Consider the following 25,270-nt stretch of genomic DNA (forward strand, 5'->3'; position numbering starts at 1 on the left):
CTTGCTTGTTGAGCTAAGATGGTGGCCAGGCATTCAGCCAACACCTATAAACTAGAATCTTACTTTGTGTTTTTATCATGTGTTTCTTTGTGGTTTCTGTTCAGCTCAAGCAAGCAGCTACAAAGATAGAAGTAACGGTTTCACCCAGGGGGGAGGGAGAAGGAATTTCCTCTGGCCGTCAAGGTTACAGAAAAGTAGAGAGTTCATAGCCAATAGAAAATATATACTTTATCTTTCACCCCCCCTCCCACTCCCTCCTCTCATGAAACCCATGTTGTTTTCAGAAATAAACCAGAGATACTGATTAACTCCATGTAGTGAGTTGTCTGTCTGATCTCTCCGTGCACGTATCTTAATTAATTTGGAGCAGTACATCAAATCAAACTGGCAGCTTTGTCAGAACCAGAACACCATAATGACCAACATTATTATAATTTTATTATAATTTTTTTTTTTACAGCAGTCACTACAGCAGCTTTATTTCACTGCGTGCACCTGCTCACAGCACTGTGGAGTAACTCCGGAATGGGTGTCCTGCACTGGAGCTGGGAACATATCCATGACATTTAACCCCCTTTAATTAGAACAACACTCTACAAACCAAATAAAGTACAAAGACATATTACATTGCAAATGCTATGCTAATAAATTAGAGATGCTTGGCAAATATATTTTGACAAAAATATTTGAGCCAGTCTGCCGCACGTCAAGGCAATCTCTATAAGACGGGAACCTAACACTAAGTTCACCTGTTATGTGCCATGACAGCGACCATGAAGTTCAGGAGGTATAGATTCTACATGCATGCTGGGCCCCTTTTGGTTTATATCTCTGGTGCCAAAATGGCCTCCACGAATCCAGGGACTACAAGTACCAACATGCATGCACGCAAACTATGTACTCATGCTAATTAGAATCAGCCTGTGAGGCAAAACACAGGCTACAGGAGTGCACGACCAAATAGGAGTCAGCCACGACTCCCATATAAACTACAAAGGAAAAGGGGGTCAGTCAGCACATCCCAGTGCGCAGGTGCACGTCACTATGGCTGAAAACACAATTAGAACAACACAATTAGATCAACAGCACTCTACAAACCAAATAAAGTACAAAGACATATTACATTGCAAATGCTATGCTAATAAATTAGAGATGCTTGGCAAATATATTTTGTACAAAAATATTTGAGCCCTCCTGTAGCCTGTGTTTTGCCTCACAGGCTGATTTTAATTAGCATGAGTATTTAGTTTGCTCTGCATGCAGGTTGGTATGTTCTATTTGTGTTTTCAGCCATAGAGACGTGCACCTGCGCATTGGGATGTGCTGACTAACCCCCTTTTCCTTTGTAATTTAAACCCTTTAATGCCGCAAGTGACCAGAGCATCTAAAAGGTTTAGAGAGGGCTTCCTTGGTGACCCTAATGGTGCCCCTACAACACAACTGCAGGGTGCTGGTGTACTGCAATGGTAGGTGGCAGTCTAATGAAAGCCACCAGGCCTTCCATCTCTGTATAGGGCCTACAGTGAGGAACAGAAGTATTTGAACACCCTGCGATTTTGCAAGTTCTCCCACTTAGAAATCATGGGGGGGGGGGGGGGGGGGGGTGCATTCCCACTTAGAGACAGAATAAAAAAATATGAATATATTGTCTTGCACTGCTTAACATAAGTATTTGAACACCCAAGAAATAGCAAGAATTCTGGCTCTCAAAGACCTGTTACAGTGTAAAATAATCCCCCAATGAAGTAATAAAAAAAAAAATTTAATAGGAAAAAATAAATAAAATAGACATATTTGGTATTGCCGAGTCCGTAACAGCCGGCTCTATAAATATATCACATGATCCACCCCATCCGATAAACACCATAAAAAATACAAAAACTGTGTAAAAAAAAAAAGCCATTTTTGTCACATTATATCACAAAAAGTGCAACACCAAGTGATCAAAAAGGCGTATGTCCCGCAAAATGGTACCAATAAAAGTCACCTCATTCAGCAAAAAATGACCCCCTAAATCAGAAAAATCGCAAAAAAAAATTAAATATATAACTCTCAGAACATGTAGACATTAAAATATCATTTTTTTGTTTGAAAAATGCTGTTATTGTGTAAAACTTAAGTAAAAAAGTATACATATTAGTTATCGCCGCTTCCGTAAACACCTGCTCTATAAAACTATCACATGACCTAACCTCTCAGGTGAATGCCGTAAAAAATTTTTTTTTATAGAAATAGAAACAGTGCCACAAAAAAGCCATTTTTTGTCACCTTACATCACTAAAAGTGTAATAGCAAGCGATCAAAAAGTCATATGCACCCCAAAATAGTACCAATCAAACTGTCATCTCATCCCGCAAAAATGATACCCTACCTAAGACAATCGCCCAAAAAATATAAAAAAATGACTCTCAGACTTTAGAGACACTAAAACATGATTTATTTATTTTTGTCGTTTCAAAAATGATATTATTGTGTAAAACTTAAATAAATAAAGTATACATATTAGGCATCGCCGCGTCCGTAAGAACCTGCTGTATAAAAATATCACATAATTTAACCTGTCAGATGAACATTGTAAATAACAAAATAAAAACTGTGCCAAAACAGCAATTTTTTGCTACCTTGCCTCACAAAAAGTGTAATATAGAGCAACCAAAAATCATATGTACCCTAAACTAGTACCAACAAAACTGCCACCTTATCCCGTCGTTTCCAAATTCCAAAATTGGGTCACTTTTTGGGGGAGTTTCTACTCTAGGGGTGCATCGGGGGGGGGGGGGGGGGGCTTCAAATGGGACATGGTGTCAAAAAAACAATCCATCAAAATATGCTTTCCAAAAACCATATGGCGCTCCTTTCCTTCTGCGCCCTTCCGTGTGGCCATACAGCAGTTTACAACCACATATAGAGTGTTTCTATAAACTGCAGAATCAGGGCAATAAATATTGAGTTTTGTTTGGCTGTTAACCCTTGCCTTGTTAGTGGAAAAAAATTATTAAAATGGAAAAGCTGCCAAAAAAGTGAAATTCTGAAATTTTATCTCTATTTTCCAGTAATTCTTAAGTAACACCTAAAGGATTAACAACGTTTGTAAAATCAGTTTTGAATACCTTGGGTGGTTTCTATTAGGGATCGACCGATTATCGGATTTACCGATATTATCGGCCGATATTCAGGATATTGAACACTATCGGTATCGGCATCTATTTTGCCGATATTCCGATAGTGTATGGGGAACACAGATCGCGCTGCTGACAGCGCTCTCCGTGTTCCCCTTAGCAGCACAGGGGAGAAGGAGCAGTGTCTCCTCCCCCTGTGCTGCTCCTGCCGCTGCCGCCAATGAGGAGAGAGGGGACAGGAGGAGGGGAGGAGCTATGGCCACTGCTCCACCAATGAAGATTAATCTATCATTCATTCATATACAGGAGGCGGGAGCTGCAGGATCACATAGCCGGCTCCCGGCCTCTATGAGCTGTAGCTGCGATCTGCGGTAGTTAACTCCTCAGGTGCCGCGGATCGCAGCTACTGCTCATAGAGGTCGGGAGCCGGCTATGTGATCCTGCAGCCAGCTCCCGCCTCCTGTATATGAATAAATGTGGGATTAAGCTTCATTGGTGGCGCAGTGCGCCCCCCCAAGCCCCCCAGTATCAGACATTGGTGGCGCAGTGCGCCCCCCCCCCCAGTGGTGGCGCATAGGGCCCCCCCACCCCAGTCGCAGTGCGCCCCTCCACAGGATCCCCTCTCCCTTGCTCCTCCGATCGGAGCCCCAGCAGTGTAATGCTGGGGCTCCGATCGGTTACCATGGCAGCCAGGACGCTATTGAAGCCCTGGCTGCCATGATAAGCTCCATGCTGCTGTGTGCACAAAGCACACAGCAGCAGGGACAGTGTGAGCTCCTATTCACCCTGATAGATCTCTATCAGGGTGAATATGACAAGGGTTCTAGTCCCTAAGGGGGCTAAAAGTTAGTAAAAAAAATAATAAAAACACCAAAATATTAAATATAAATGAAAAAGAAAGATTTACAAAAAAAAAAAATACACATTAACAATAAACATTAATTTTCAGCAGATTTGTGGTAATTTTTTATTTTTTTTCAAAAGTGAAAATTCCCAGAATATCGGTATAAATTATCGGCTATCGGCCTGAAAGTTCACAAATTATCGGTATCGGTATCGGCCCTAAAAAATCAATATCGGTCGATCCCTAGTTTCTATTATGTAAGCCTCATAAAGTGACTTCAGACCTGAACTGGTCCTTAAAAAGTGGGTTTTCTGAAAAATTTCAAGATTTGCTTCTAAACTTCTAAGCCTTCTAACGTCCCAAAAAAATAAAATGACATTCACAAAATGATCCAAACATGAAGTAGACATATGGGGAATGTAAAGTAATAGCTATTTTTGGAGGTATTACTATCTATTATAAAAGTAGAGAAATTGAAATTTGCCAATTATTCAAAATTTTTGGTAATTTTTTATTTTTTTTATAATTAAAAATGAAATTTTTTGACTCAATTTTACCACTGTCATGAAGTACAATATGTGACGAGAAAACAATCTCAATAGCCCGGATATGTAAAAGCGTTTTAAAGTTATTACCACAAAGTGACACTGGTCAAATTTGCAAAATGTCAGGAAGGAGAAAATGGGCCGGATGTGAAGTGATTAAAGACACCTGTCCACCCCACAGTCAGTCAGACATAAACTACTACCATGGGCAAGACCAAAGAGCTGTCAAAAGACACCAAAGACAAAATTGGGGACCTCCACAAGGCTGGAAAGGGCTATGGGGCAATTGCCAAGCAGCTTGGTGAAAATAGATCAACTGCTGGAGCAATTGATAGAAAATGGAAGAGGCTAGAGATGACTGTCAGTCTCACTCGGACTGGGGCTCCATGCAAGATCTCACCTTGTGGGGTATCACTGATAAGAAAGGAGAGGAATCAGCCCATAACCACAAGGGAGGAGCTGGTCAATGACATGAAGAGAGCTGGGACCACAGTTTCAAAGGTCACTGTCGGTAGAACACTACGCCGTCATGGTTTCAAATCATGCATTGCACAGAAGGTTCCCCTGCTCAAGTAATCACATGTCCAGGACCGTCTGAAGTTTGCCAATGACCATCTGGATGATCCAAAGTAGGCATTGGAGAAAGTCATGTGGTCAGATGAGACCAAAGTAGAACTTTTTGGTCTAAACTTCACTCGTCATGTTTGGAGAAAAAAGAAGGATGAGTTGCATCCCAAGAACACCATCCCTACTGTGAGTCATGGGGGTGGTAACATCATGCTTTGGGGGTGCTTTTCTGCGAAGGGGACAGGATGACTGCACTGTATTAAGGAGAGGATAAATGGGGCCATTTATTGTGAGATTTTGAGCAACAACCTCCTTCCCTCAGTCAGAGCATTGAAGCTGGGTCATGGCTGGGTCTTCCAACATGACAACAATCCGAAGCACACAGCCAGGATAACCAAGGAGTGGCTCCGTAAGAAGCATATCAAGGTTCTGAAATGGCCTAGCCAGTCTCCAGACCTAAATACAATAGAACATCTTTGGAGGGAGCCGAAACTCTGTGTTGCTCAGCGACAGCCCCAAAACCTGATAGATCTAGAGGAGATCTGTGTGGAGGAGTGGGCCAAAATCCCTGTTGCAGTGTGTGCAAACCTGGTCAAGAACTACAGGAAACGTTTGATCTCTGTAATTGCTTACAAAGGCTTCTGTACCAAATATTAACAGTGATTTTCTCAGGTGTTCAAATACTTATGTTCAGCAGTGCAAGACAAATACATTCAGCGTGCAGCTGCGATCTCTGAGTGAATGATCCAGAATGTCCATTCAGAGTTAAACATCCACCCGTAGGAGGTTTATATCCTATGGGCGGATGTGAGGTGGTTCAAGAGCTCAGACAGGCAGGGCCGTCTTTACCAAGGGGCAAAAGGGGCAGCTGCCCCGGGCCCAGTTGCTCCTGGGAGGCCCAAGGCAGCTGCCTCTTGAGCCCTGCTAGCTACTGCACCGGGTGTCAAGCTGTCAGCTACACAGGGGGTGCTGCCATGCCATGCCTGCCGACACTGAGTCCAGGCATCATGATCGTACTGTGTTAAAGTTGTGATCTAGGACCTTAATGACATCATCACCATGTGACCAGAAACCTAGCAATTACTGGTCACATGGCTATGAGGTCATCACAGGTCCTACCAGGAGCGTTGCAGAAGTTAACTGTGGAGCTTTTTTGTGTGAAGATTACATCAGAAAAAGGTGACAGGGGCTGTTATGTTAATATACTGTAAACTACTGTATAGTGGGGTGCTGTATACTGTGTGGTGGGCTGTATACTGTGGGGGGGGGGGCTGTATAGTGTGGGGGGCCTGTATAGTGTGGGGGCCTGTATAGTGGGGGGGGGCCTGTATAGTGGGGGGGGCTATACTGCTGTACTGTATACTGTGGGGGTCTGTAAACTGTGGGTGCGGTATAGTGTGTAGGGCTATACTGCTGTACTGTATAGTGTGGGGGGCTGTATCGTGTATAGTTTGGGGTGCTGTATACAGTGAGGTGTTGTATACTGTGAGGTGTTGTGTTGTATACTGTGAGGTGCTGTACTGCTCTACTATATACTGTGGGGTACTGTATAGTGTGGGATGCTAAACTGCATACTGTGTGGTGCTGTATACTATAGGGTGCTATACTGCATACTGTGGGGTGCTAGGGTGCACTGTAACACTAGGGTGAGCCGAGCCCTGGTCTCCTTCCTGCAGAGCGGTGCCCACTTCCAGCCTGAGCTCAGCTGCCCAGAACACTGATCCTGAGCCGCTGGAGTCTTCAGAACTGGAAGTATTTACAGTCATTCACTGTACTCTACCAGATGTGTGGATTTTTTGTGTGTGTGTTGTGGTGGAGGGCGTGATTGCCTTCTAAGGTGTGGGAAGGCGGGATCCAGGGGACCCAAGTAAATTTTTGCCCAGGGTCCAATCAATATTAAAGACGACCCTGCAGACAGGTGCTACTAAGTTAGATTAATGAGTGGAGTAGAGGTGGACTTTTTAAAAAGGCACAGTAACAGGTCTTTGAGAGACAGAATTCTTGCTGTTTCTCGGGTGTTAAAATACTTATGTTCAGCAGTGCAAGACAAATAAATTCTTTAAAAATCATACAATGTGATTTCCTGAATATTTTTTTTTATTCTGAGTGGGAATGCACCAACAATGTGAATTTCAGACCACTCCATGATTTCTAAGTTGGAGAACTTACAAAATCACAGGGTGTTTAAATACTTCTGTTCCTCACTGCTTTAGAATGTCAGTATTACACTGACAGGCATAATACACTGCAATATTTCTACTACAATGAATGGCGATCCTATGCGCTGAAAACACAAAAAAAAAAAAAAACTTCTTCCCTTTCAACATAACTCATAGGAAAAAAATTACACATAATGAATATTGTCACATCCGTAACAACCCCAAATAAAAAATGACAACATTAAATACATTATTTATCCTGCCCGATGAACTCGGCCAAAATTGCAGTTTTTTTCATCCTGCCACCCAAAAAACGGTATAAAAAGTTCTAAAAAATCTAGTGGGTCTTAATTAATAAAATGCAAAAAAATAAATAAAAATTGCTTCTCATTTCTTAAATAACCATGTCTTAAATAACCATGTCGAAAGACACATCTCATGATCGTGGAAAAGATGTTAGTCTGTTTGAGAAGGTTCAAAATCAACTTTTTTTTTGGACAGGCAGTGCGTGTATGTATTATATATATATCCCATGTCTTACCTCACCAGCTGAAAGATTCGTTTCAGGTAAGACTTTATCTCTCTTACTGCTTCTTGTAAAAGTCTTCGGTTGGCACCTACTCCTACATAGGTCATCCTGTACACTGCCACCAAGGCTTCCATAAGCCGGCCTAGCTGATGCACTGGGGTTTCACAAGCCTAGGGGTAAACAAACCACATGATGGGTGGGGAAGAGAAGATGCTGCTGTAATGTGTAAAATCCCTGTAAATCTTAGCAATTCCCTAATACATTTGAAAATGGAAACAGCACTATAAGTACCACAGTTATTTTACTATGTACATAAATCATTTATAGTGTCTGGATGTCCCATATGGTCTCCTTCACACTCACCTACTCCGCTAGCTGGGCAACATTATGTCAATGATAGTGAACCTTTTAGAGACCGTGTGCCCAAAGTTAACCTGAATAAATACACACACACATATATATATTCTTCCATGAACTTTATTATTTAGCTATAACAGCCTGCCTACATTCAGTGTGCTGCCAGTCCTGTGTGCTGATGAATGGCAGGAAAAGTCTAAGGCATATTGGTACACCATAGACTTTTTCCAGGGTGCGGGTGCCCACATAGAGGGCTCCAAGTGCTGCCTCTGGCACCCGTGCCAAAGGTTCGCCACCACTGATCTATGCTATCTCGTGTATACCAAGCTTTTTGCACAAGAAACTCTTACAATCCATCCTACATATGCTGTGCAGAATTTAATTTTACCTTGAATGTTACATTAAAGCAAGCCCTATTTTTGACAATGTACAGTACAGATTAAAACCCTCCACATAAGGCTGTATTATAGGAAGAAAAATAAAAAAAAGGCTTACATTCATTAAATATGACTTGATCATCTCATATTTCTCCATGGTGAAAGTGCCATTGTGCTGCGGAATTCGCTCCAAACTCTCCAGCATCTGTGTATGTGACCGGCTTAATGGTTCTGGACTGTAACAGATAACATCCAATGAATAACATCATAGACATTACACAAATATGAATATGCACTTCAATTAATCCTATAATTCTTCCTTTCACTGCCACAAAACATGGTAAGTGTTTCTCTTCCTACTGCATCGATCTCAGAAATCTTTTTTTGAAATGTAAATATATGTAAATTACCATGATAGAGTCATCAGGGTGGTGTCCAGATCAGGAAGTCTCACATAGTTCGGGCTCAAAACTTTCCCTCTCCAGTCTTGATTGGCATGATCCCAGCCACTATATGTGCCATAGACATATACACTGGCTTGTGCGGTGCAGAAAGGTATACTGTGCCCCATTGTACTACATATGCACCGGTTTATTCCCAGAGCATCTGTCCGAGGCGGTTTCTAATTAGAGCAGCATATAGCTGGATCAGACTTTCCCTGACTACATTTGAGCTCTAGGCCCAAAGAGATTTGAGTCTATTTACTGTAAGGTCCCATCTATAAAAAGTTATCTTGCAGGGCAGATGGGCTCATACACTTTGCTCAAAATGTGTGTTAAAACGGATTTTTGGGATTCATATATAGGATAGGTCATCAATATCTGATGGTTGGGTGGTCTGACTCCCGGCACCCTGGCTGATCAGCTGTTTGTAGGGGCTGCAGCGCTCTGGTGAGATCTGTGGCCTCTTTGTAGGCTAGCAACGTCATCTTCATAGGTCACGAGGCTTAGTTGTATTTCAGCTCCATTCATTCACATGAACAGCTGATCGGTGGATCCGCCGGATCTCAGACCTCCACAATCAGATACTGATGATCTATCCTAAGGATAGGCCATCAATATAGGAGTCCCAGAATGTCATTTTAAGAACCTCACATACATACATACATACATATATATATATATATATATACATACACACACACACACACACACACACACACACACACACATACATACATACACACACACACATACATATATACATATATCAGGCAGTTTGTGAACATTGAAAGCATGGCTAAAGAGAGTACTGTATCTTGTGTATGCTAGGGGATTTGTAGAGCGCCATCCTCCCTTTGCGTTCCATGACGAAATTGGGTTGCTGGGGATGCTGATTAAGCTAGGAGGGGCAAAGCTGGAGCCTGGACTCTGTGGGTATTCATGATCTGGACACCACCCAGATGACTCTTCAACGGTAATGGTTTCCATTAACTCAAAAAGTTACTTTAATATAAAAATGGGTACAGCAGAGCCTGGAAATGGGATAGAATGCATTTTTTATATACAAATTTGCTTCTATGCAGTGTTCAGACGTGTGAACAGATAAGTTATAACAATGCTGGAATGTGTAGGGAAATACCCAGGGGGAATAGTAAGGGGTCAATTTATTAATACATTTCCAGGAGAAATAACAGAAGAACAGCACAATACAGACTAATAAGGTTCTCCAGAAACTAAACCTGTCTTGTTGTTGGCGCCTCTTTGTTGTAATTTCTACAGCAATATTGTCCCAGGCCTTCTGTGGTTCTCCTTTCTCTGGAGCCTCACAACCAAGCTGTCTCCAGCACTCTTCAAAGATGGCCTTCCACTTCTCATCAGCTGGAACTGAAAGGCAGCCCAGCTTGCTGCATACAAAAAATGAAAGAGTAATATAAATCATCACAAAGCTGATCTAAGGGTGTACCATCTTCTGCTCAGATGGGACTTTAGAAGGCTGCATCCTTCTATATGAGTCACAGGGTGGAAATAACACAATCCTAGTCCATAGTAAATAGTGCAATCTAAAGCTGACCTTCAGAAACATAATTATCATGTTATGGTTTAACCACAAATAACTCACTTCAGGAAAGAATAAATATAGATAGACTGAGTATGGATTAGAATATTTTTATAGAGGCTATGAACACCAAATTGGAAGTAGCAGGAAGATGATAAAAATGCCTTCAACTGCACATCATTTTATGCTAGAATACAAAAATAAAATTCAAAACAAATGTGAGAAAGAAGGTCCCACCAATAACTTTTTGGGACTCACAGAGACTTGGCTTCCTCCTTCTCTCCTTCATATAAGCTTGGTTTTATGTAGACGCCATTGACTTTGATACCAGATCCCCATTCACCACTAAAAAGTCCCTCAATGCAATCACCATTGGACATCCTGAGAATGCCCTACAAAACAAAAAACAGACCGACAATACAGCTTATATTCCACCCGCAGATAATACTGAAGATCATCGCTAACAAGTGTTTGCAGGAATGATAGTTAGCGATGATCTGGCAGCATAATACTGCCACCAATTACCCAATGAACAAGCAAACGCTCATTCATCAAGTAATTAAAATCTTTTAGAAGGTTTAAAAATTAAAATTTGCCCCAGCGGCAGATTGTGCTGTGTAATCACAATCTGTTCCTGGCAGAAAGCGATTCAGCATGGGGATGAGCGGTTGCATGAGAGATTGCTCCTCTCCATACTGAGGAGGAGATTGCTGCATGTAATAGCAGTTGTCTCCTCCGCTAGCAAGCGGGTGATTGCCAGGAAGGGACGCGTCCCTACCGACAATCGCCTGCAAAAATGGCAAGTGTACTATAAGCTTTAATGATAGCAATTAATGACAATTACCAACCAGAAAACAAAATCAATCTCACCTTCCCATTCAGTGTCCAGTCATCTGAGAACTCTCCTTCATAAACGGTGTCATCCTCAGAAAGAAGAACACCAGTTCCCTAAAACACACCGAAATAGAGGCGACTTTTATGTGAAGAAAAGGAGATTTTTGTATAACTCACCAGTAAAATCTCTTTCTCGCTCTTCATTGGGGGACACAGGAACTATTGGTATAGTTATGTCCTCTAGGAGGCGTTGACACTAGGCAAAAGCTGTTAGCCCCTCCCCTGGCAGCTATACCCCCTCCAACCTGGAGAGAGAGCTTCAGTTTGTGTACAAGCGGTAGGAGAGGCAAGTAAACCAACGAAAAAACTTGGAACACCAACAATGCCAAGGAACCAACAACGGGGTTCTAACCAGGAACTACCGCAGCTGTGGTTGAACAGTACATGGTGGGTGCTGTGTTCCCCAATGAAGAGCGAGAAAGAGATCTTACTGGTAAGTTATACAAAAATCTCCTTTTCTCGCCCATATTCATTGGGGGACACAGGAACCGTGGGACGTCCAAACGCAGTCCACGGGGAGGGGGTTACCACAGACCCATGGAAGCAAGCGTCCCTGCAGGCATCTAAGAACTGCCGCCTGCATGACCACGCAGCCCAAGACAGCGTCCGTCGATGCATAAGTATGCATCTGGTATAAATTTTGAATGTGCATCAGGAGGACCAAGAAGCCGCCTCGCACAACTGTGCAGCCGAAGCACGATTCCTTGCGAGCTCAAGATGCGCCCACCGGTCTAATGAAGTGAGCCGTGACACCTAAGGACGGGACCTGCCCTGAAAGCAGTGTGCCTCCGCAAATGCAGCCCAAATCCAAAGTGCGATTGCCACCGTGGAGGCCACCAATCCCTTGCGAGCACCTCCCAGAATGACAAAAAAGGGGAGACAGTACGCCGGAAGGAACTGACGGCTGCTATAATCTTCAGAGCCCTGAGAACATCTAAATGGCGTAACACCTTTCCTTTAGGGTGAAAGCAGAGGGACAGTGAGGGAAGGGCAATGTCTCGTTGATATGAAAGTCAGAGACCACCTTCGGGAAAAGAAGGAATGGGCCGGAGAACCGCCTTATCCTTGTGAAAAACCCATAATGGTTCTCTGCAAGAGAGCGCCGCCAACTCGGACACACATCAGATGGATGTGATAGTTACAAGAAAATACTACCTTCCAGGACAGGAGTCTGAGTGAGATCTCCTGCAAGGGCTCAAGGGAGAAGTCTGGAGCGCCGAGAAGACTATACTCAGATCCCAAGGCGGTAGAGGAGGACAATACGGAGGAACCATATGGGCTAGTACCTGAAGGAAGGTTTTTGTGGCCCAGGGGACTCTGGAAAAGCTGTGTCCCCCAGGGAAGAAGGCGCCGACACCTCACCCTTCAAGGCACGAAGGGCTAATCCAAGGTCCAACCCTGATTGTAGAAGGACAGGACGGTGGGGAGAGAAAAAAAAAACTGAATGGGGGAATGCCCCGGCCTTCACAGAAGCAAGCCAGGAAGGACCTCCAGGTCCTATAATGGATCCTGGGCGATGCAGGCTTCCTGGCCTGAATTATAGTGCGGATGACGTCCGGCGAAAACCCTCTCCGCGGCAGAATGGCGGTTTCAATAGCCACGCCGTCAAAGGAAGAGACCTTAAATGCTGATGGAAGACCGGACCTTGAAAAAAAAAAAAAGGTCGTCTCTGAGTGGCAGTGACCAAGGGATGTCTTCTAGAAGGAGAACGAGGTCTGCGCACCACACGCAACAGGGCCAATCCAAAGAGACTAGGATCGTCGGAATGCCCTCCACTAGATCTGTCGTAGGAACCCCGCTAGGAGTAGGAAGGGGGGGGGGGGGGGGGGAGACACGTAAGTAGCGAGAACTCCTGCCAAGGAGAAAAAAACATCCTGCGGATGAGGGAAGGAAGTAACGCAGAAGCTACCAAGGCTTGCGGGGTGGCTATGAATCATGAGCCAGAGGAGGAAAAGACAGAAGGAGAGGAATAGGCTAGGTCTAAGCTCATTCCCCATCTGAGACTGGCACTATACAGAAGTAGCCAGGATATGATGGTTGTGCAAAAAAACTCCACCTGAGGAGGAAGCCAGGCAAGGGGAGTCCATTGTATTGCTAGCCCTATACCTCAGCAGAGGAGGGGCCACCCGTATAAGCCACCGAATGCAGTGCTAGAAGAGTCTCCCACCTGACAAAGGAGCTGTGCAGTAAGAAACCTAGTATGCAGTGGTAACGCAAATACCACTCCCCCAGTAGTAGCTAGTGCTCGCCCGTCAGTGAAAAACTGTTGGGGAGGCCTGACTATCCCGTAGAAGCTATGTACCATACTGCTCCAGAGAAGTAGAGCTACCTTAAAAAAAAAAAAACTCTACCTGGAAGGGCACTGAACAGGAGCAGCTGACAAAGCTAGTGCCAGGGTAGGACCCCTACCTGAGCGGGATGCCCCACTGCAGTGACCACAAACTCGAGCATTAGCGTAAGCTGCACCTGTGGAGGAGAACACGCTGTAGTAGCGAAACCAGAGTGCCAGCAGAACCACCTTCCCAGAGAAGGAGGAGTGGTGGATAGAGAATATAGAGCCAGTGAAAACACACTCGACTCGCTGGAACGTACTCACCATATTATGTGCAATGGTGCACGCACTACGCATTGCTGCAAACAATATCATGACCGACTGGAACAGAGGAGGCCCATGAAGATGGGGGCTCCCAAAGGACACATAGGTGATGCTAGGTAACCACCTGAGAAGGTAGAGGAAGAAAAATCATGGCCAAAACCAGCACCAAAGAAAGAACGATACAATGTGAAATAGCCACCGTATCTGCTTGCAGCATCCATATACTCCTAGATGAAGAGTACCGGGCACCCGCGGGTACCAACTGATGCTATGTCCCACTTGGAATAAGCTAGTGGATCACTTGTGGAAGAGGGTAATGCAACAGGAAGCACGGTGATGTGCAACACTCTGCCTATGTAAAGAGATGGTATGAATTGTGGAAGGAGGGGGCACACCAATAAATACAAATAATCCAAATGGTACAGAACAAGACAGATCCAAGAAAGAGTCAAAAGAACCACCCTATAAATGCACATACAACATTTTCCATGGATAAAAATATATATAATGTTTATTAGACAACACCAAAAGACAGACACATTAAACAAATTGTATACAATGTGAACAACGTGTCGGTAACAAAATAAAACCGACACATGCAGAATCCACTGAGCGTCCACTGATAAGGACATACAATAAATACCAGCTATACAAAATATCAACCTATAAATAACATGAAGAAAATGTTGAGTAAGATGAGGCCACTGATGAATAAAAGTAGACCAGAATAAGGTCAAGTAATGACAGCCAAAACCTGTATGAGCAGCTGGTGCAGTGGATCTGAAGGAATGAGTGATGCCCAACGCGTATCGCCGGCGCAGTCCGGCTTCCTCAAGGGTAATGAGCCCAATGTCAGTGCATCATATATATACAAAAAATACAATCAAACAATTAAGCATAATAAAATTCATATGTAAAGAGTCGGGACTGAATGCAAGGTAGTGCAATTATTCCACCTAAGAAGGTGGAATGCTCTATGAAGGGGGGTTAATGCCCACGGTGGGAACTAGAGCATATGGCAAGTCCTGTACCCTGTGGGAGTGCAATTATTACACCTACGGTAAGTAAGAGGGTAATGCATACAGCACACCTTGTAACCAGTGATAATGTCATTACGCCACGTATGGAAGGTAATGCATACAACAGGTACTGAACTCAGCGGAGATGCCATTTTGCCACCTACAGAAGAGGGGAAAAAAAATACATCCGGCACTGAACCCGTGTTATTGTACTAAGTCCATCAATAGCAGGGGAATGTATAAGGCAAGTACTGTATCCCGTAGAAATGCAATAACTCCGCTTATGGAAGGGGGTAATGCATACGACAGTACTGCTGGCCACCGTAGACGCAATCCTGGGAGATCGCTCCAGATTGATGTCAGGGTCTATTCAAGGAGAAAAAACGGACCTGCTGTGGCCCGCTTGTGCGTAGGTTTACCCCTCAGAATCTGGCAGTTGCAGACTGCGCAGGTGGTGACTTATCAATCAAACTACCCAGAGGGTGGGATGGGAACTTCTAGAGGCCCATCCAACGGATTGTGCAGGCGGTGCATTATCAACCAAACTACCTTGGAGGGTGGATTGGGAAGTTCCAAAGGTGCTCCACTGGATTGCGCAGGTGGAGATTAATCAACCAAGTGACCCCAGAGGGTGGATTGGGACATTCAGAGGTACTCCATTGGAATGCACAGATGTAGAATTATGAACCAAACGACCCAGGAGGATGAATTGGAAACTGTTTTGTCTGTCACTGCATGGTTAATGTGATTTTGTTTTGTTTTTAAAGCTGAAGGGATTTTGAACACAGAGACCCTGACATGGTGCAACGGCATTACCTCTGATCTACCAGCGGTGATAGGGCTGGATAGGAGGCAGGAAGGCGTTAATCCTGCATATAGAAAGTGCACTGCATCTAAATGGGAGGTCCCCTTCCGATAGCGGCCTAACAGACCAGGGGCGGTGCCAGCGGCTCCCGGGGGCGGGAGACAGCTAGGCGGGAGAATTCGTGCCAGTGCGCTGCCCCCCCTCACATATCCGGAGGAAATCGCAGCCTAACATGCTGTGAACCGGGCCTAAAGTTTGATGTGCGGCCGACCGGGAAACCCTGCCGGTCGGCTGAAGTATAGAGAACCGGCAGAGGTGCACTGCTGTGTCCCCCTTCACACACCAGCTCCGGGAGCCCGGCCCGTGGGCTGGGAGAAAAAAGCAGGGCTGGAAGAAACCGCCCCCCCCCTTCGGGACACCTGTAAGCTCAACGGAGCTAACCCTTTCGGTGGCCGATGAATTACGCGGCTCCTGAATGTGCAATTGTGAAATACTACCTTCCTGAAGCAGAGGGACAGAAGAGCCTCGCAGCGCATGCAGTCATTAACCCTTTTCGGAGCGGCGCATGTTGCCCGCCAGATGTTATGTAGTAAGTGCGCCAGAGTCGGATATCGGGGAGCAGGATTCATCTGCTCCCCTCCCTGCCTGTTCGGCCTCCTAAGCGGGGGACAAGGAATTAACCCCCCTATGTGCTTAGTCTCATCGGCACCGAGGGGGAGAGGGAGCCTGTCCTCAGGGGTACTGGGCAGAATTTGGGGGACAAGTAATTAAACCCCCTATGTGCCTAAGTCCCATTGGCACTGAGGGGAGGAGCCTGTCCTTAGGGGTCCTGGGCTACTATAAGTGGGGCCCGGTGCTATTAACCCTATAGACCCTAAGAAGCGATGCCGCCAAGGGGAAGAGGGAGGGGGGAAGGTAACCATACTTACCTAGTCCTAGTCCCGTGTACTCACCTCATCTTCATCCTCTTCTCTTCACCCTCCCTAGGTGGACCCTCAAGGTCACCTCTTCCAGCAGGGTCACCTCCTCAGCTGCTGGCACCAGAGTGGCAGGAGTCTGGTATGGCGGGAGGGTCTTTTTCTTGGTGGACCTAGGTGACCCCTTGGCTGGCGGGAAGCAGGGGAGCGAGGCTGCCCTGGATCCTCCTTTTGCTTCTGTGGGGAAGTCGAGCGGTGAGGGACTCAGACACCGGCCTCGCTCCCCGGGAAAACAGAGAGGCTAGACGACTCTGTTTGCCCAAACCTAAAAGGGAAGAATGAAAAATAAAAAATAAAGAATTGGCTAAGTAAGCTGTCCTGCATAAGGCAGGGAGGTCTTGCCTCCTATGACACTAAGCAAAAACTGAAGCTCTCTCTCCAGGCTGGAGGGGGTATAGCTGCCAGGGGAGGGGCTAACAGCTTTTGCCTAGTGTCAACGCCTCCTAGAGGACATAGCTATACTCACGGTTCCTGTGTCCCCCCAATGAATATGGGCGAGAAAGTTGACACCCTTACAAAAAAAAAATTTCACTACTATACATACCAAACTGTAACATAAAAATGTGATTCTATTCTCAACATATGACTTCACTTACTTCTCTACATTTCATATACACAGTACATACTGTTCACTACCTGCTGGGTGATGCATTTAAAACTGAGGGGTTTGTAATAATAAATCCTAACCCCTATTCCTAAAAACCCATCCTATCTGTCTGGGTTTCCACATGGTGGATCTGCTGTGAATTTTAACTGCAAATTTGTGCCAGTAATCTTCACAGAGGATTACAACACAAGGAAAGGGAATGATAATAAATCGGATCCACAGGCTACAGGCATGTTCTACCTGGAAAAATGCACATTTCTATAACAAAATGAGCAAGCCATGGACTTCCAAATCTGCAGCATGCTCATTTTGTTGTGGAAATGCTGCAGATTTTTACCGCAAATTTCACAAATTTCCATGTGGCAGAGTTGAAATCTGCTGCAAAATCCACATAAAACACACACAGATTTGTGGCAAGATCTGCATAGAGTTTTAAATTAAAGGTCTCATTTAGAATCATTTACATATAAACTCACCATCATCTTATTGAGACTAAAGGCTCCTTCATAATATAAACCAAACTGAGTCACCACAAGCCCATTGCCCTGCCGTAGATCATCTTGCCACATTCCCATATATTTTTCTCCCCTAGTAAAAGAAAAAGCAGTAATTACTGATATATGCAAACACAGGGCATTTGTTAACCTGGAACCATTAAACATTTCTTGACCTGGAACCATGAATAGGATGATGGACTGAATACAAGTCTGAGATCATCCTTTTTCATTTCCAGACAAAACAGATACATATACAAGGGCCTCTACCACTAAGGCTACTTTCACACTAGCGGCACGGACCTCCGGCAGGCTGTTCCGTCAGGTGAACAGCCTGTCTGATCCGTCCTGCCTCTAGTGACCGTTTGACCCCAGACTGCCGCTCCGTCCCCTTTGACTATAATGGGGGCGGTGGCGGAGGCACGGCAGTGCATGGCGAGAGACTGCCGGAATAAAACTAAGACGGAACAGCCTGCCGGAGGTCCGTGCCACTAGTGTGAAAGAAGCCTAAGGGTACTTTCACACTTGCGTTTATCTTTTCCGGCATAGAGTTCCGTCCTAGGGTCTCTATACAGGAAAATAACTGATCAGTTTTATCCCTATGCATTCTGAATGGAGAGCAAGTTCAGGAGGAATCAGGATGTCTTCAGTTCAGTCATTTTGACTGATCAGGCAAAAGATAAAACCGCAGCATGCTTCGGTTTTATCTCCGGCCCAAAAAAACTGAAGACTTGCCTGAATGCATTTTTTTCCATAGGAATGTATTAGTGCTGAATATGGAATGCCGGATCCGTCCTTCCGGTCTGCGCATGCGGTAAAAATGCAAAATAAAATCTAAACAGATCCGTTTGTCCGTATGACAGACGGATCCGTTCTTGCAATGCATTTGTAAGACGGATCAGGATCCTGATCAGTCTTAAAATGCAATCACTTGGCATACGTTTTGCCGGATCTGGCAGGGAGTTCCGGCGATGGAACTGCCTGCCGGATTCGTCTGCCACAAGTGTGAAAGTAGCCTGAGTAAAACCTTTGTCCGCTCTACTTTTGTGCTCCCTACTGCCACTAGCGCTTTTATCGGTTATGCCTGAAAACAAAGATTACACATGCATCCTCCCAACAAATTTCACATAAAATGGCCAATTTGAAATATCTCTGAGGAGATCAGACCTAAGATAATAATCTTGCATACAGAGGGAAGTCAAATACAAATAGGTAAAAACAAGGTTAAAAATTGGAATTAAAATTATTTAAAAAGTATAGGGAAAATTACTTAGATTGACTTATTATATTAGGTTAAAGTGAAGGGGTTCTCCAACTCCAGGAATTAATTCCGGTTCCAGAGCTGAGCCCCCAATTTCTCTGCTTCTGATCCCCTCTAGACATGAAGTGTGATGAGCCATCCACAGGTACGTCGCACAATCATTACCATAGGTGAGGCTGCTCATTAGTTGGCAGCAGTGACATACTTGCAGATGACCTGTCACACTTCAGGACTAGTGGAGCCTAGAAGCAGAGAAAAAGGCAGCTTGGCGCTGGAGCGCAGGTGAAATTTTTTTTTTTTAACTACTGCACCCAGCCTGCACATATAAAAGGAGGCTTTTGAGAACCCTTTGAAAAGCAGGGAAGGTGTAAGGCTACTTTCACACTTGCGTTTGGGGTTCCGCTTGTGAGTTCCGTTTGAAGGCTCTCACAAGCGGCCCCGAACGGATCCGTACAGCCCCAATGCATTTTGAGTGGATGCGGATCTGCTCAGAATGCATCAGTATGGATCCATTTGCAGCGTTTTCGTGTCCGCCTGGCAGTGCAGAGCCAAACGGATCCGTCCAGACTTACAAAGTACAAATTGGACTTCGATTTTTTTCTAAAATATAATGCAAACGGATCCATTCTGAACGGATACCATCGTTTGCATTATAGGAGCGGATCCGTCTGTGCAGATACCAGACTGATCCGCTCCGAACGCAAGTGTGAAAGTAGCCTAAAAAGAAAGCATACTCAACTATTCAAACCCTCTCTGTTCCATGGTGCTGCTTCGGTTCTCCTGGCCATACTATGCTTACCTAGATGCAGTGGTGATGCACCCATATACCGCACATAACCACTAAAGCCAGTCATCGGCACTGGCCTCCACTCTCTGCTTCTCTGACCGGATGGCACAGCATTATACTGATTTATAATGCTGTGTAACCCTGAGGGTCTGGAATTTATTGCATTACATTGACAGTGTAATTCAGTAGATTTCAGGAAGGTTACACAGCATTATAAATCAGTATAATGCTGTGCCATCCTGTCAGAGAAGGAGAGGCCAGAGCGGTATCTCTCACTGACACACGCTGCAAGATCCTCACTCGTGTGCATCTGGCCTACCTCTGATCAACCCTTTAACATTTTAGGCTCTGTTCACATATACATGGTTATAAACAGAAGCCTTAATGCACAACCATATCTGCTACACAATGGACACCATTTTAGCCCTCTTTTAGGTTATATATTTGAATACCAGAAATCAGTATTCACATGCACCCCAGCTATTTTTTGCCAGACAGAATAGTGTAGTCTATTATGCTGCTTTTTTCTGTCCAGCAAATAAAAAATGACATAAAAAAAGATAAACCATACACCTCCATTGAAAGCCATGCCTATCAAAACAGACATTTAAGGGCTGCTAGCTGTGACCATAGACATTAAATTAGCTGCAGATCTTAACGATCGGAAAATCTGCTGAAGAGAAGGTTCGTTTATGTGCAGCTTCATAGCCAATAAAAAAGGGCTGTTTCACATACCGTAAGTGATTCCTTTGCTGGAATCGCGCTCCGTGTGTGAGCGCGATCCTCCCATTCTGGACTTGCAGGAGCGCAGGACATTATCATGATTTATCATGCTATGTGCCTCTGCTTGACCTTACTTCTACAGGATCATAGTGACAGCTTTATGTTACTATGATTCTGTAAAAAGTAAGGTCAAGCAGAGGCACATAACATTATGAGGATAATGGTGTGCGCTCCTGCAAGTCCAGAACAGAAGAGCATGCTCACACATGGAATATAGAATGTACATACTTATTATTATTCCCTGCCAAAAATAAAAATCTGCATTGAATAACAAGGTGGTCAATTACCTTGTGATATCATCAAAGACTCCATAACCAGTCTTCTTATCCATTACCCACTGTCCAATAAACATACTAGGTGATGAGGAAGTCAATTTGCCACTGCGAAGAAGCCCGTGCCCATGCCGGTTATTATCCTGAAAGCAACCTTCATATACTTCTCCATTTGCATACCTGAAAAAAAAAACTTTGTTTTTGATAGTGGTGGAAATACAATCAGAATTACTTTTTGTAACAATGTTGGATCTTACCAGAAAGTGCCTTGACCACACATTTTGCCATCTTTCCAATTCCCAAGATAGCGGTCATTCTTTTTTAAGGCTTTGTTTGGGATTATATACTCTCCATACCTGTGAAGAGAAAATACCATGGTCTTGTAACAAGCAAATGATGAACTTTGAATAATTTCCTCTTTTAGTAATCTGAGCCTTTCTTTCCAAGGGAAAAAGAATATTAATTATTTTTATAAATTAATTAGCAATTTTTGTAAAACTACAGATGTCAGCAAACAATTAGCACTTTTTCTGCAGTTATTTAATAACCATATCACTTACCCATCCTCTAAGCCATTCCGAAATTCACCAGAATATATTCTTCCATCTGGCCAGCTCAATACCCCCCTAGAAAAAGTAATCGTTAGCAGTCTGCAGTAAGAGAACAGAGGGGTGGTAACCAGTTTGGGGAGGGGGGGGGGGGGGGGGGGGGGGTACCTGCACTTACCTGATCCTGGCTGTTACTTTCTCTTCTTTAGGTAAATTTCAGATAAGTGATCCCTCTGTGAAAATCACACTCCATGGGGGAGATTTATCAACACTGGTGTAAAGGAGAACTGGCTTAGTTGCCCACAGCAACCAATCAAATGCCACCTTTCATTCTTCAAAGCGCCTTTTGAAAATGAAAGGAGGAATCTGATTGGTTGCTATGGGCACTAAGCCAGATTTCCTTTACCAATTCTGATAAATTCTGTTTTGCAGGAGCACATGGCATTATACTGAATTATAATGCAGTGTTACTGTGCATGACCTTACTGCTACAGAAGCGTTATTTCCACACATAACACTCACGTCAAAAAGAGGCCTTACGCACATTGGCACATTTAGTAAGCTCGCCTTGTTTTGGAGTACAGGTGTATTGGCAACCCCAGTCTACAATTTGCGCCTTATTTGTTATCCCTTATTAAAGAGGAGCTTTCACCGATCCTGACATTACCATATAACGAGCTGGCTGTGTAGGGCATACTGAAGGCATGTGAGATTTTCCCTATGCGCTGCTCCGTTCGCCTGCTGTGCCCCCGTTTTGGTTCCCCTGCCTGCTATGCATTTTCATACCGTCGGTACAGGAAGGGGGAGACGGCCCCGTTTCTCAGTTTACTTTTTTCTGGGGGGGAACATCTGCTCCTCCCTGTACAGATGGTATGAATTTACATACCAGGCAGGAAACCAGAACAGAGGGCACAGCAGGGGAACGGAGCAGCGCATAGGGAAAATAGTAAGCTATCTCACATACCTTCAGTATGCCCTACACTGACCGCTATTTACATGATAATGTAAGGACCAATTAAAGGTTCTCTTTAAGTCAGATTTTTCTTTTTCGGTTTAAGTCTGCCATCTAGTGGTTGTTTTTGTTGTAAGACAGATTCAAATTCACTAAGACTGGTCTAATTAGTATGTGCATGAAAATGTAGCGCAAGCTAGCTGAAATTAGGCGAATGTCTCCATGAAACTAGGCAAAATGTGGTGCAACTCACCACTCAAAATAGAGACAGAAAAGAACGCCAGCCCTGGAGTGGAGTGGCGCAAATGGTGCAAAAATCAGTTGGTAAATGAGACTTAAAAAATAAGGCTTTTTACTCATGAAAACAGAAGCAGACACTATGGTATATGTGCTCCATTATCTGGAGGACTTCTCATTTCTAGGGATGAGCGAACTTGTGTTTTCAAGTTCGGCGTACAATGTTCGGGTTTTCTAAGAATTCCGATATGGATTCCGCTACCACGGACCATAACCCGAACTTTGTACGCCGAACTTTAAAACACAAGTTCGCTCAACACTAGTCACTTCCCTTTCTGCTTGTGAACAGCAAGTATTTAAGCATCTGCAATCCCACTCTTGTTAACCCCTTCCTCCTCTGCATAGAAAATAGTACCTTCACAAACAGCACCAGAGATTTCACTCTGTCGATCACTATATGGGCTCTGAGAGGAGAGAGTAGGGAAGCTATCAAGCATGTCAGTCCACCACTGAATTTCCCATTCAGTGTTATAAAAAAATTAGAAGTGAAAATGCCCAGACACATTAAAGGGGTTCCCCAGGATTTAACAACTGATCACTTATTCCTAGAATAAGTCAATCAATCAATATGAAATCGCTGGGGTATGACAACCCCACAACCTGCTGCTAAGCTGTATGGGAGTGGTTCTCGGGTCGGAAACAGACGATGGGACAGGTCATCAGTATCTGATCGGTGGGAGTCTGATTCCCAGCACTTCCTAGACCAGACACATCACGTTCACTGGTCACATGGACTAGGTGCAACTCATTCTCATTCAAGTAAATGGGGCTAAGCTGCAATATCAAGCACAGCCACTATCCAATGGACGAATGCAGTACTTGGTAAGCTGTAAAGAGGCTGCTGCCCTCCCCGAAGCGCTACGGCCTCTTCAAAATGATGATCCCATGCAGGTATGGAGAGAACATAAATAATCTTGTCAGATCCAAAGACATACCTGCCATTTGGCTTTCCACTTATCCAACGGCCCTCATATGTAGCATCTTTTAGTCGTGCATCCTTGTAAAAGGTGTATTTGGCACTACGCGATAGAGGAGGATCCTGTCTTATAGTACTTCCAGTGGTGGTAGGTGAAGGCTCATAAACCCCTCGTAGAGCTTGGTCCACTGCCTGGCTTATTGCTCTAAGCCACTTGGTCTGCAGAGAAAAGTGAGCTATTTCTGATGCTGGAAATTTTTCAAACCAATTCTTCAATTTGTAACATTATGTTACTAAGCCAGTTCTACTTTATATACCAGTTTGATAAATGACCCCCAAATTTTTTATTTGCTACTGAACTCAAAAGGTCTATAATGAATATACAACCAATCTCATACCTTTTCCTGTGGGGACAAAGCAACCAACGTCAGTTGTTCTTCTGGGGTTGTGATCTTTAAACCATTTCTGGAAAAAGAAAAAAAAAAAATCCCTTTTGAGTACTTTACCTTCTATGCTATTTTCACACTAGCGCTAAAGAGATCCAGCAGGCTCTACGGATCCAGCATTGGCGGAGTGCTAAAGGGGTCCGGACGGAGATCTGATCGCATTTTGGCAAAAATCGGCCGGGCACAAACCACTGCAACAGTGGTTTGTATACGGCCGATTCTGGCCCTTTTTGCCCGATCTCCGAGCCGTATATGTGAAAGTAACCTTAGCTCTAAGTCAGTGTTCCTCAACTCCAGTCCTCGGGACCCACCTGCCGGTCATGTTTTCAGGGTTTCCTTAGTATTGAGCAGATAAGATAATTAGTGTCCATGCATCAGGACTTACCACAGGTATTCATTCTGTGGGATACTCTCAAATCCTGACTGCCAGGTGGGCCCTGAGGACTGGAGTTGAGGATCACTGCTCTAAGTGATCACTGCTAGAGGAGAATGATTTTTAGTACTTAATTTTAATTTAATAGTATTGCTGAAATTAAAAATTAAATAAAAATTCTAAAATAAAACCCCTTTCCATGAATATTTATAAAACATATTATAAATATAAATATAAATAGACACACCACCTACTGGGGAGATATGTCAGAACAACTTTGGAATATTAAACTATATCACCAAATTTATTATATACAAATGAAATAATATAGTAAAATAAAATAATGATAAAAAATAAATAAAGATATGTGTAAGGCCTCATGCACACAACAGTTGTGTGCATCCGTGGCCGTTGTGCCGTTTTCCGTTTTTTTTTTCGTGGACCCTTTGACTTTCAATGGGTCCGTGGAAAAATGCACCGTTTTGCAGCCGCATCCGTGATCCGTGTATCCTGTCCGTCAAAAAAATAGGACCTGTCCTATTTTTTTGACGGACAACGGTTCACGGACCCATTCAAGTCAATGGGTCCGTGAAAAAACACGGATGCACACAAGATTGGCATCCGTGTCCGTAGGTTACTTTTATACAGACGGACCCGAAGCTCTGTCTGCATAAAAGCTTTTTCAGAGCTGAGTTTTCACTTTGTGAAAACTCAGATCCGACAGTATATTGTAACACAGAGTCGTTCC

At 44.1% G+C, this 25,270-nt stretch overlaps 1 protein-coding gene across 1 annotated transcript in view; it reads right to left on the bottom strand.

Moving 5' to 3' along the window:
- Positions 1–25,270, bottom strand: part of ALS2 (alsin Rho guanine nucleotide exchange factor ALS2) — a 105,936-nt gene that overhangs the window by 26,710 nt on the left and 53,956 nt on the right. The window contains 11 exon segments of the mRNA XM_044302574.1: positions 7,776–7,933; positions 8,616–8,733; positions 10,179–10,343; positions 10,754–10,887; positions 11,366–11,443; positions 17,870–17,981; positions 21,006–21,170; positions 21,248–21,346; positions 21,551–21,616; positions 23,723–23,922; positions 24,102–24,168. Coding sequence (XP_044158509.1) covers positions 7,776–7,933; positions 8,616–8,733; positions 10,179–10,343; positions 10,754–10,887; positions 11,366–11,443; positions 17,870–17,981; positions 21,006–21,170; positions 21,248–21,346; positions 21,551–21,616; positions 23,723–23,922; positions 24,102–24,168 — 1,362 coding nt within the window.

The sequence above is a fragment of the Bufo gargarizans genome, chromosome 8 (assembly GCF_014858855.1).
Source record: "Bufo gargarizans isolate SCDJY-AF-19 chromosome 8, ASM1485885v1, whole genome shotgun sequence".
Lineage (NCBI taxonomy): Eukaryota > Metazoa > Chordata > Amphibia > Anura > Bufonidae > Bufo > Bufo gargarizans.